At 32.4% G+C, this 12945-nt stretch overlaps 1 protein-coding gene and 1 long non-coding RNA gene across 2 annotated transcripts in view; one reads left to right on the top strand and one right to left on the bottom strand.

Annotated features, from left to right (window-relative positions):
- LOC117119965 (growth/differentiation factor 8-like) overlaps positions 1-6810 on the top strand; it is a 12550-nt gene extending 5740 nt beyond the window's left edge. The window contains exon 2 of the mRNA XM_033264950.1: positions 4724-6810. Within this exon, the coding sequence (XP_033120841.1) occupies positions 4724-5577 (854 nt within the window). The 3' untranslated portion in view covers positions 5578-6810. The remainder of the gene's footprint in view (positions 1-4723) is intronic.
- On the bottom strand, positions 6670-9273 carry LOC117119966. The gene is made up of 2 exons (XR_004447267.1): positions 9146-9273; positions 6670-8796 (listed from the first exon to the last, which is right to left on the bottom strand). It is a non-coding gene; the product is annotated as an uncharacterized LOC117119966 (long non-coding RNA).
- Positions 9274-12945: the final 3672 nt, after the last annotated feature.

The raw sequence follows: 12945 nt of genomic DNA on the forward strand, positions 1-12945 counted from the left end.
TATATATATATAATACGTCAACTGTGTATGATTTGTATCGTATCAATGTATATATAAAAAATAATAAATAAATGCGTCTGTTGAAGAAAAAGTTTAGACAATCGTGCACAACGATTAGACTGTGTGCACAATTACACTATCGAACCACGTAGGTTTCATTGATAAATAATTTGATTTACTACAGTGTTTACTATGTACATACTGTTCCCACTCTTGCAGTTTTCAAACATGGTAATCTTTATTATTTACCTTGTATTTTGGTAAACAGTCTAACTATATATATATGAGTGACAGCCACCTCCTCACGAATGTAAGACAGCGAGACCGTTTGTTCTAATGCCTCATTCTTTATCCTCCTAATGAAAAAAATTTGAGGTCCAGCCATTGTTTCCAAAAGCATTTAATTGTTGTATTACAGTATATATTTTCCTTTTAATATATATATATATATATATATATATATACATATATATATATATATATATATATATAAGAAAACTCCATACAGTATATATTATATATATGTAGGTATATATGTATATATGCCTATATATATATAAATATATATATATATATATATATGTATGTATAACGTGATCTTCACAAAAGCTAATGTAGAGTTCATGAACATTTATGAATAGGAATCTGTTCAAACAGATGTAAATTTTGCCATAATCTTGAATATCCTGAATAATCCTGAATAATTTCACATAATTTGACAAAATTGCGAAAAATACACAACGAAACCGTGGAAAATAACACACACTAAGTAGCCAATCATTTGAGCTGGCCTCGACGGAAGCAACATCTTCGTTAATTTTATTCTACACTGGCGCTCGTAAACGGCTGACTACTAGGATATCAACGAGGTATTGCCATATACAGTGCATTACATTACATTACAGTATAATCTTAGTATTAATCCGAGTCAAAGCTATAGCGAAATGCATTTTTTATAAAGTAAGTCTAGAGAATTATTTTATTTTCTGATATATACGACTAAACACGGCTACTTCCAAATAATGCATAGCATATAAACCTACGTATTATACGATATATATATATATATATATATATATATATAAAATAACTATAATAATAATAATAATAATAATTAGTAATAATAATAATAAATAATAATAATAATAATAATAATAATAATGTTATATTCATATATCACATATTGCACATTGTCCCTATTACGCTGTACACAAAAAAAATATAAGCCAACAGACAGAATGCATATAACAATAAAATAACAGTAAAATAATAATATAGATACAATCATAATAACAATGATAACATTGAGCTAAATTACTCCAACAACGCCTCAAATGTTTTTCGGGCGTCTAGAACACAAAAATTTCGCCCCCCCCCCTTTCGGCCCCCTCCCTTTTGGACATCTCTGGATCCGCCCCTGGGTAGTCATTGAGACTTTCCACGTTTGGAACCGTACCATTCATTAATGATTTATTTATAATGAAACATAGACATTTTGCGATATAGCGTGATGCAATTCTTAGTAACCTAGTATCGAAACGTCAAGGTTACTATTTTCAAAGAAACATATCAGATTATATTCAGTATCGCCAGATACAAATAAGGTAAAACTTAAACTGTGTGAACTCAACTTTTTTTTATTCATTCTGTTTTGTCTTCTTTAATTGAGTTTAGAATTTTAAGTTCTTATAGGCCTTATTACTAAACAATCGCTAAAATGTTCACAATCAATACGGATGAATATTTTTTGAATTTTTGTTTTCCTTTATATGTTTTTCATTTCATCCTACAAACGTTTGGGTTCATGTTTACTTTGTTTTCAACTGAACAAAATAATCTGATTTAGATTTTCGAATTTTACTCTTGCATTTTTTTTAAGTGCACGATATTCATTAAAAAGTGTTTGACTACCATGCTTATCGAGTGTTTTACTTGATTATGGTCATACATAAGTCTAATGATGTCATGTGTGACCCATTTCATTTTATTTAGCTTAAGTAGTCTATATAAAACTTTTAAATATACAAGATAATTGTTGAAATTTTTCAATGGTTAATCATATAAATGAAAAACCTAAAAAAATAAATATCGAATGTGCTTTTTCTTTTGGTCATAAAAAGTGGAAATGCTTATTATTATTGTCAGTTCAGCTTCAAAGATGCCCTCTGAGTACATCTAAAAATTTAAAATTTAAGAACAACGAGAAAGACTTATAGTCAAAATAGTAAATGAAATCGGAGGGACCCTGCTCCTAAAGTAACCCATCGGTGGTACACATCCTAGTTGACCTGGTTAGTCAATTTGCATGCGTCAATGTCCTCGAATGTGCACTTGAACCAAGGCCCCTCACAACCTAGTTACGCCACTGGGTACAGTTTGAATATGACACGTTTTATTAAAAGGTGAGGCGAAGTGAATGAACTGAGTTTTATTCTCATTTAGGAAGAGACGATTCGAATTAGCTCATGATTTTAGGTGTTAAATGCATGTGATGAACTTTTCAAGTGCAAGACTTATATTGGAATGCGAACATGTATTGTAGTGTACAATTGTACATCATCTGCATAAATGTGCTTCAGCAATACGTGGAATGGGTGCTGAGTACATAATAAACTAACTATATATAAATAAATATATATATATATATAATTATATATATACGGTATATATAAATAATAATAATTATCATCCGCTTCCTTTGTATTGAAGCCTCATTAATTTTTCAAACACATTGTCATAATAGTTTAGCTGTTGCTTATCAAATGTGTGTGTTTGTGTGTGTGGAGGGTGGGTGTGGGGTGTGTGTATGATAAACGATCAAAGTTAGCGTAGTCATCGTTTAAATGGCCTGTCATTCTGTTTGATAATCTTATCAACCTGTTATCGTTTCCGTTATATTTATACAGTTGTGCCATGGTGTTACATTCCTAGTTATGTAAACTTAGATTGTCTAGGTTTAAAAAGTCACATGTGTGAATACTAGGTTGATTAAAGTTGCAAACAAACATAAAATTATAACATAGAACATTATGAGTATACTGCCACATGGTCTGTCTGATTTTCCAGATTTTTTGGTTGTGTTTCTACTTGTTTTAATTTCCAGTCCATTAGAAAGCAATTTTTTATCCGCAAATCACAATACGAAACAGCTATCTATCCTTTCATAAATTGTGCCACTTTTCCAAGACCCATAAGCTAAAATAGATTCCTTGCAATAAGTCCAAACAGAACAATCTATATTTAAATTCCGAAAGTCCAAAATTAGAAACTGTTCTGAATTGTAACCCGTGAATTGATTAGACACGGTATTTTAATCTTTCAATGACGTAATTCCATAATGTCATTATAGTTATTATATTATTGCTAGGAGACTTTGATCTGTTTGATAGGGTTACTGCATAATCATCGACAAACAATCACCTATAAGAATAACATCTAAGCACATTATAATGAAGGCTTTTGGAAAAACACACACACGCACACACCCACCAATTACCGGTACAAAAATAAAGTAAAAATACATACGATGAGGCCGGGTAAACATGGAGAATTTCAGTATTCTATTTTCAAGTTATTAAATCATTGTTACAAAAAATTTTCTTTTTGACGATTCAAGGTCTATTTCAATTAACTGAATGAAAAAAAAAAATCTTAATCCAGTTAAAATGCGTCAATACAATTATACATACCTATTGTTATATTTTTTTGTCGTCATCAAGGTTTTTGTTGTCTGTACGTCACGCCTGCGCTATTTACAATTATAATTGAAACAGAATTCTTCATTTTGAAGTAAGCCAATTGTGAAAAAAAATAATTGATAATTATTTTATACAGATGCTTATTATATTACTTTATAAGATATGATGAAAAATTACAGTTTCCTTTCATATAAAATAGTATGTAAACTAAAGATATAGGCCTACAATAGTCTTATTATTTTTTATTTTCTTTGCATTTGAGACCTCCTAAAATCGTTGACATTAGAGTCATTAGTTGCACTGTAAGGTTTCTTAATTACGGAAATTTTGTAAAAAAAATATTCAAAATATCGGTGTATATCCCTTCATTCCTCTATGTAAACTGGTGCATCTAAATAGTAAACACAAAAATAGTAAAATACAAAATAACCTCATCATCCTCAATTTAATATTACTTTTACAATTTTACATGTGTATATTAGTTGGATTTTTTTTTCTTTTGTAATATCAGAAATTGTTAATACATTAAAATTATATGGAACAAAGTTGTGATTGAATCCCTGATGGATCGCAGTATGTACCCAATTTTCAGGAAGGTGGTATCACAGTAAAGGATTAATATGCTAACTTTTCTCCTTCCCCTTTATCTCATAGTCGGTTATAGGTCATCGGAGGCAGGTACGGGCCTCAAGACATTTGCTCGATAAACTAAAACGAGCAACAAGATAATGAACACGAATCAACTTGACCCTATATTATTGTCTTCCCACGCGCTTTGATATCTCTGACTATAAAGCCAGCATATTAACAAGGATACAAGGATACTTTATTCATCCCACTACGGGGAAATTGTATAGCTGAATACAACAATGTGAAAAAGCATAAGACAAGTAACTAATAGTGATAATGATAATAATAATTATTAATAACAATAAAACTATTATTATAGTTAAGCTGTGGTTTAAAGTCAACTTCTTTTATTACTACAATGACATTTTAATATATCTTGGTTCATTTCTTTACAGGGCATTCTCCATCGATGCTTCCGTCTAAACGATTATGGAGAACAGATGGATCCACTGAACGGCTCTATTTTGGCTCTCATTTTGCAGAAGCACGTGGCAGAAAAAGAAAATACAGAACCAAAAAGGCTACTCTGACGTTTTTCATAAAGCCAGTCTCTAGTGTTAGTGCAGATTCGATAGAAATAAATGTCTTTGAGTTCTTTAACACCAGTCTTACTCGTGGCCACGTAAAGTCACGAACAGTGTCTCTGAACACAAACACCTGGCAAGAGATATCTATCGATGTGACCGATCTGGTCGACGATTGGCTGAAATTTCCAAGACTGAACTTCGGAATTGAAATTGGCACAACAACTGGAGAACCTCTAAACAACTTTTTAAATATGTACAGTCGACGATGGATACTGAGGAGAAACAATTCAAACGATATACCACAAGGAGCTGAACATTATCCCGTAATAACAGTAGAATTGCAAAAGCGAGTTAGATCAACCAGGGACACAAAAATGGAAAATGGCAATTACAATGGAATGTGTTCAAAAAACCAAGTTGGTTGCTGTCGTAAAAATTATACTATAGATTTTAAGAAAATAGAAATTGGTAGCTTAGTTCTCCGTCCGAAATCGGTTAACATGTTTTATTGCAGCGGCGCATGCGCTGATAATAATATTCAAATGAATGATATGCATACATTATTTAAGCATTACGTGCATTCTAAGTATCCCCTAGTTAACGGTCCTTGCTGTGTGCCAACCAGATTTGACGATCTCCCAGTGATAATGCGGAAGTCAGAGACCGCAGTTGAAGTAATGATTCTTGAGAATCTAATTGCTTTGGATTGCAAATGTTCATGATAGAGGGCGCTTCGACCGATAATATAATCAATTCCTAATTAGAAAAACACATTTAATACACAATAATAATTTATTTTTATTTATTAGGAAGTGTGATGTTGTATTTATCATGGTGTATTGTGTGTGTAGAATTTAACTGAGTTTTAAGAGAAATTAGATTAGATATTTCGACGAGGCTGATAAAATTATTGGCAATAATGTTATAGGCCAATTACTGTATACTGAAGAATTGTGAATGTGTATATAGGCCATTTCCATGTTGATAGCAACGTTTTGAACAAACCTTTGTAATGTCACAAGGCATAACATTTTACGTTCTAATAGTATTTTAATTTAAGGTATAATAAATATTTTCGTGTTGCCATATATTTTATGATTTCAGCCCAGCTTTTAAACACGTAACACGGACATAATATGTATAAGTTTAAAATGATGATGATAAAATAACAACATTTATAATGAATATAATAACAATTGTTATAATTAATGAAAAGTTATAATAATACTATGATTTGTAAATATGATGACAAAATTAGTATTATTAAGATTAATTATCACTATGCTATTTATTAATGTTATTAAACATTTTATTATCACATGTAATATTATAATATACTATATTATTGTGATATCCACTATGTAAAACTAATTGTATAAATTATAATTAGTTATTATTAATTTGATTATTCAGCAAACATATTATTTGTGAATTTGTATCATCCAAGCCAACAGAGTATTATTACAAAATATTTACTATACTGTACTACTGTACCGGTGTACCCCCACCCCCCCTCTAAACGCCTTCCCATTATAGAACGCGGTTCTAATACGTAATAACACCACATAATATCAAAGAATTTAAATACAGTATTTATTTGAAAAAAAATCCCCCCATTTGAATAAACGCCCTCTTCAGTAAAAGACCCCTCCAAAGCCTCCCTCGAAAAAAGGCATCGGGCGTTTATTTTCTCCTCAAATAAATTTCCCTCACCTTCTCTCTTTAATGACTGTAAACAAAACTAATGGGCGCAAAATAATTCTAAACAAATTCTTTTAATGTTTTACTCCAGTAAAAATTACGTTTTTTTTTTGTTTTATTTTGGTGGGGGGGGGGGGGTCCATAAATCTGTATGACACATTTTGACAGTAATTATGTGTTGTAGTTCCACATATACAGTGCAATTAAGGGCGGTTTATTTGGGTAGGTCTACGTATACGTATCCATGTTATACCCTCGAATATACGCCTTCCTCGTATTAACGCCCCATCATAAATTCTTCTCAACAATAATGGCCCGGAGCGTTTATTCGAATAAATACGGTACAGGCCTATCCATAGAAAATAATTCAACGTGCCAATGGTGTAAGTATGCCGAACCCTCTGACAATTGTCGGATTGCAGTGCCAGTAACTTTGTCAGTACTTAACGATTAAGTGTTAGTGTCGAAGACACCTTACTATGACGTTTATTATTATAGATTATGAACATGTTTACGATTATTTTCGAGTTTGATTATAATTATGATTATGTTTTCATGCTTATGATTGTCTTGATTATTGATATTATTTTTTGTTTTTATAATTTTTTAGATAAAGTTAAGTGTTATCACTAACATGTTTATATGTTATTATTCTTCTTAATTTCATTACTATTATTAAATGTTGTATTATTATATTTATAATATTATGTAGGCCTTTTATTTTTAGGATTAATACTAATGTTATGATTAATCATGATGATCATAATACATTATACTTATTATCGTATTTATATTAGAAATAAACATTGACCAGTCCAGCCTATGGTTTTGATGGTCGCTGAGCTCCATTTATACTTTATTAAACTAGGTTTATTTTTGTTCATAATTACTGAACAGCATAATTCATTTGTGTCCCTGCTTATTAAATTCATTTTGGAATCTGCTCTTAATAGCAGTAAATGTAATTCTGAAGTTATAAAGTTTGAGCAAAAAATAATGGTGTTTTATGAAAACTAAAGCCTATAAAAATAATGTTCTCTTTTAGTTTCGAGGTAATTGAGAAAATATATTTGAATACCAACAGTTGCTTTGAGTATTGTGTCCATAATTGCTGACTAGTACAAGTATATTTAATAACGTGAGCAAAGATAAATCTCTAGAAATATTAATCTTATAATTTGATTACGCGTTTATACAGTGTAAAGCGACAGGGTTTAGCGCGCAACGCCAATGATCTAATGGTTCAAGCCTACTGCCAAAGATAGAACCGGTTAGAGTTTGTGGAAGGATTGTTGGAAAATGTTTCTTTATGTTGACGGACGACATTTGTGACTTGTTAGAGTGCTTAGATGTTTTAGTGTAATGTGGTGTTGTTGGAAAGATTTTATGTCACTTTGCGGTTAAAGGAACAGAAAGCTAAAAACAAAATTCTACGATCACAAAATATAAAATAATCACTAAAAACGTTCTTGAACACCTCTACCACAACTAAAATACAGCGTCAGATCAAACCAAGAAATAAATTGAGATCATCAACATTTTTACAAAGACCATCATTAGTTTCATAATAATCATCATGATAGTAAATATTATTACTATGATATTTCATGGATATCGTCATCATCGTCCTCATCAGCTGAACATCGTTTCTCACGATATACATGTGGTTCACACTAGATTACTCTTTGACGCGTGGAGGCCAACCACTACACTAAACCGGTGCAATCGGTTTTCAGTGCGGGCGACCTAAACTTACTGCGTACCACCACGACTACCATAGAGTACTACAGTGTTACGTCATGATACCGCGTTATGCTACTCCGTTGCTATTGGCGACACAAATGAGTTCAACCGGACGTCATTTTCTCCATTGTCAAACCATTGATCCTAATTTCTAACGTAATTATTAAGATGTTGTATCTTAGTTTTTCTATGTAAATTTTAATTGATGAATAAATGTGTGTTTGATAACTAATATAATGCAAGCTTCTGTGCTTTAGTACATTTTGAGGGTAAATTATTAGGATTTAATGCCTATTCCAGAAAGCCTATTCTAAACCATTAAAATTATGAAGTCATTCAGGCGTAATAAACGGCAATCAACGAATTTCCATGACGTTTGAGCTTGCAGATGTCTTGGAAACAGTGTTTCAGTTCCAATATGCCTACCGTACAGTCTCATATTGGAAATAAACTCAGCTACAATTTGTTTTATAACAAATTTTATAAGAACACCGAGGCTGGAATTTAAAAAAGTAATAACGAAATAAGAACAAATTGAAGTTGAGGTAAAATGTAAAATGAGTCTTTTAGACTACAATTATTTTGGTCTTATCTTTACCTTAGGTGTAGGTGTGACTATGTACAGTAGTAATAGACGGTACTGTTGTACAGTACAATAATAATTTTCCATCTTTGAGAAAAGAGTGTAATGTAAGAACAAAACAAAACATTTTTGAGCCTGAAATTCGCAAAAATATGAACACTGAGCCTTGGTAAGATATTACTTGTTCTTATTTAGTTTTTCTTTGTACTCAGCTCCTGTTATAATAGTAACAGAAGTTCCAAGTTTGTTGAATTAATACTTACTGTTTAACAGTTGTACAAGTTGCATTCCTGTTTTCCACTTTGTACACTTGACCATGGAACCGACTGTAGGTCGGGTGACGAAAGTGTCCACTATTTAACTATGCGGATATAGTTTAAAATGTTAAGGTGTACAATGCTGTCTCAATAATACTTAGAATCATTAATTAAACAAAATAGCTTATTATCGACTCATGGAAAAACAATTGTAAAAGCGAAGTAATTGGAATTATTAAAACAAAGTACAAGTGGATAGCTAAATGTTCACATCATAATCTCATATTTTTGAACACCAAAATAACGTTCTCGATATCCCATTTCTGTTGTTTGATTTCGTTTAAATTCACTGATGTTATCTATATTAATTAAAATATCATTTGAACGTTTGTTCTGAGATCGTCATATATAACATGTACAATGTTTATAACAAAAATAATATCATCGGGCCAACTAACACATCTCTTTCGGAAAACATAGGACAATGTACAAAAAAAAACATTATATCCCATTTCTCGGAAATTGAGTGACGTTCTATCCTCCACGGTGGCCCTATCTATATTGTGATTCAACATTAGAATAAATAACTATACGATGTTTACCTGGGTAGGAGGCAGGTGCCGCAACAATGGTTGTGGTGTAATTGATATTTATTATTTTAAGTCAGAATTTTTAAATAATTGGATGTAAAACCAAAGTAATCTATATCAGATATTTGCACACTTGTCTACCACCTTATAAAACAGACGATCGAAAATGTCAACAACAGCTATGATAGGCCTGACTAGCCCAGGTCCCCACTGCGACAAACTTGACTCGTGATGCTTGCTAGGGGATATAAAGCGTCCGGCATCTGTGTAAGTTTGTATTCGCATGCGTTCCGTGTAAATGTGTCTCATTTGAGCATTAGTTACCCATTCATAAAAACAATACGGTAATAATTAAAACGATTCCTCATGTTGTATACAGTGGCGCCGAGAGGCATAGGGGAAGACGGGGCAAATGCTCCTGGGCCCGGGCCCGACAGGGGCAGAGCTGATAGGTAATTGTCAGCAGAACAACCGAACGGAGAACTGTGCATTTTCCATTAGGCCTAGTCCCTATTTTCAGGGGAAATAAAAAAATTCAGTTATATTTCTTCCACGATGAAACTACCAGGGACATTTTGTTTGTCAAATAAATACTGAATTATTATATTAATATTTGATTTGTTATGAATCTGTTCAGCTCTATGTTTCAATAAAAGGAAAGATAGCGTTTACTTGTCATGTTTGTATACTTTAATGTTCACGACATGGTAAAATTAAAAACTATAATCAATTAAATTAGTCCTCTAATCAATTAAAAGGTCGTAGGCTCTGGCCCTAGACCCCGAGCAACGGGCCCGGCCAGCAAAGCTGCACGGGGTCCTTGGCGACCCTATCTACTATGAATATAAGCAATTAAATAACTGCATTTATACAGGGCCTAGTTGACATTGGGCCAAGTTGACTCGAATTCTTCCTCTTCAGATACCATTATTAGTAAAATCACTGTACCTTTCTCTTTCCGTTATAAATCTCTCAGACGCATTAATACCAATTTCTAATTGACATGTATACAGAAGTAGATAGCGGCCCTGTACAGAAGTAGTATACACAATTTGACAAGTTGCACACAGTCACCCAGTAAACTTGTTGAATTATAAAGACGTCACAAAGCTTGAATAACTTGTCAAATTCCTGATCAATGAACACCTGAAGGCTAACCGTTGATCGATCGTGGCTGAATTATGACTGTAGTATGAGTAACAGACCTAGACAGTGGTATCCACTTGAGTCACAAGCGTTCAAATGAATATCTCGTCACTCAACCTTTCCCCCATTTCCTAGATCAAACGCATCAGCCGACCTTCAATGCATCTTTTTGTTTATTTCTAAAGAGGAAAAAAAGAATTATTTATCACCGTTCTAATGGCGTTTGTGATTGTATGCGCGTCCTGATCAGCAATTGCTGTGTGACCCAAATGTTCCAAGAAAGTGCACAGTTTAGGTTTATTTATACCCTCGTCGTTTGTTAATCAATTGATGTCAACTTTTACAAAGAATTAATCCACCTAATTTCACAGCTCGTGTTAAACTATGAATGACATTTTTCCTGTTGAAGGTCATGGTGCTACTTCTTTGTAAAATGGCATTTTTGGAATTGCTCTAATATTGTCAACCTCAACATAAACTTCAATGCCATCTAAATTATAGTATCTGGGAGTTAAACAACTAGCTCCAAATTCTAATCCTCTAACTATAAATGCATGTATGTTTAAATGCTAAGCGCCCTCTCGAATAAGCGCCGCAGCACTTAATTGAGAGTGTAATAATGAAACACTTTGAGAAACAGGGTTTTAAATACAGTGTATACAGTGTTAAAATGAATAAACAACACAATGAAGACACAAGCATTTCTTTATAAACGTTTATTTACGATGACTAGGACTTATCATTAGATCTACCGATAAGGGAAGATACGTGAGAAAGGTAACGTTGGAAAGAGCATGGAAAGCGTCACGCCAATAATTTTTTATAAGCGCCGCTCAGACTGATGCCTCCAAAAATGTTATAAGCGCCGCGGCGCTTATTCGAGCATTTACGGTAGCCCCAGGAAAGGAAAGCTTGGAAATATACTCGCATAGTTTTACTCCACAAGTTTACGGTGTAAGATCATTAAACAATACAGGTAACGGATATCATGAACAAGTTTTATATTTGCGATTATTCCATTTGGTTTTCATATATTATTGCAGAGGGTGATATAAGCATCATATATATATATATATATATATATACATACATATATATATATATATATTTATATATGTATATATGTTCACTTGTTATTCATTGCAACGTCCCCAGAAAAAATTACAATATCAAAACCTAAACATTATTTCTGGTAATTGGAAATTAGATCGCCGAAAAGTGTACTATAACCGACAGAGTGTGATAAGAAAAATAAATAAAAAACCGTCCTAGTTGCTACAAGCGCAAGAAATTAGCAAAAAAAGAAAGAATGTTAGGCCTATATCTTAATAATTAATAGCAACTTCGGCAGAACAATCGGCTTGGACCCCTTGTCGTCTGACGCCACGACTAGGTCGCCGGACCTGTGCCAGCTGGGCTGCAGTTTATATTGTTAGATGATATAAATTACAATGTATTAACTACTATACAGGTGTGGATCTAGAAAAAAAAACATAGGTAGGCAGTGTGTTGTGACTATCCTATGTGTGTGTGTTTATAAAAAAAATAATCGTACTTCGCTATTTTCGCACTAGTTGCACCTCTAAATTTGATAGAGTTTTTTATTTAAATTATGAGTCTTGGATAGAGTTTTCATTTTTTTAATGCATAGTGCTCTTAGTTAGCAGTTTTAAAAGTGGGTATTATGCAAGATTTGTTTTGGTAATATTATTATGCCCTATACAAAAAAATAATTTATCACCCTCTCGCGCATGTCTTTCATGGCATTGAAAAAAATATTTTTGAAAAAAAAAAATTGTTTCATTTTTTAAGTAAATAGTTACTATACATTGTTTGTATTAGCTGAATCATGTTTGCTTTGAATATCAATGCACCACCAAAAAATCCAATGCCAATATTTGGCTTTAGTAAAATACAAAAATAAAAATAAAAAGTCTCCACCCCTCATTACTTTTACAGCCTAGATAGGGTGTGACAGGTTTGGTTTGGGCCTTCACAGGTTTTAAGGATAAAAATATTAGGCCTATGTAATTATAAGGTTTGCCTAATTTCAAGTATTGTATTTGTGTG

The sequence above is a fragment of the Anneissia japonica genome, unplaced genomic scaffold (genome assembly GCF_011630105.1).
Source record: "Anneissia japonica isolate Jap-2015-1 unplaced genomic scaffold, ASM1163010v1 scaffold287920_len488460_cov166, whole genome shotgun sequence".
NCBI classification, from domain to species: domain Eukaryota; kingdom Metazoa; phylum Echinodermata; class Crinoidea; order Comatulida; family Comatulidae; genus Anneissia; species Anneissia japonica.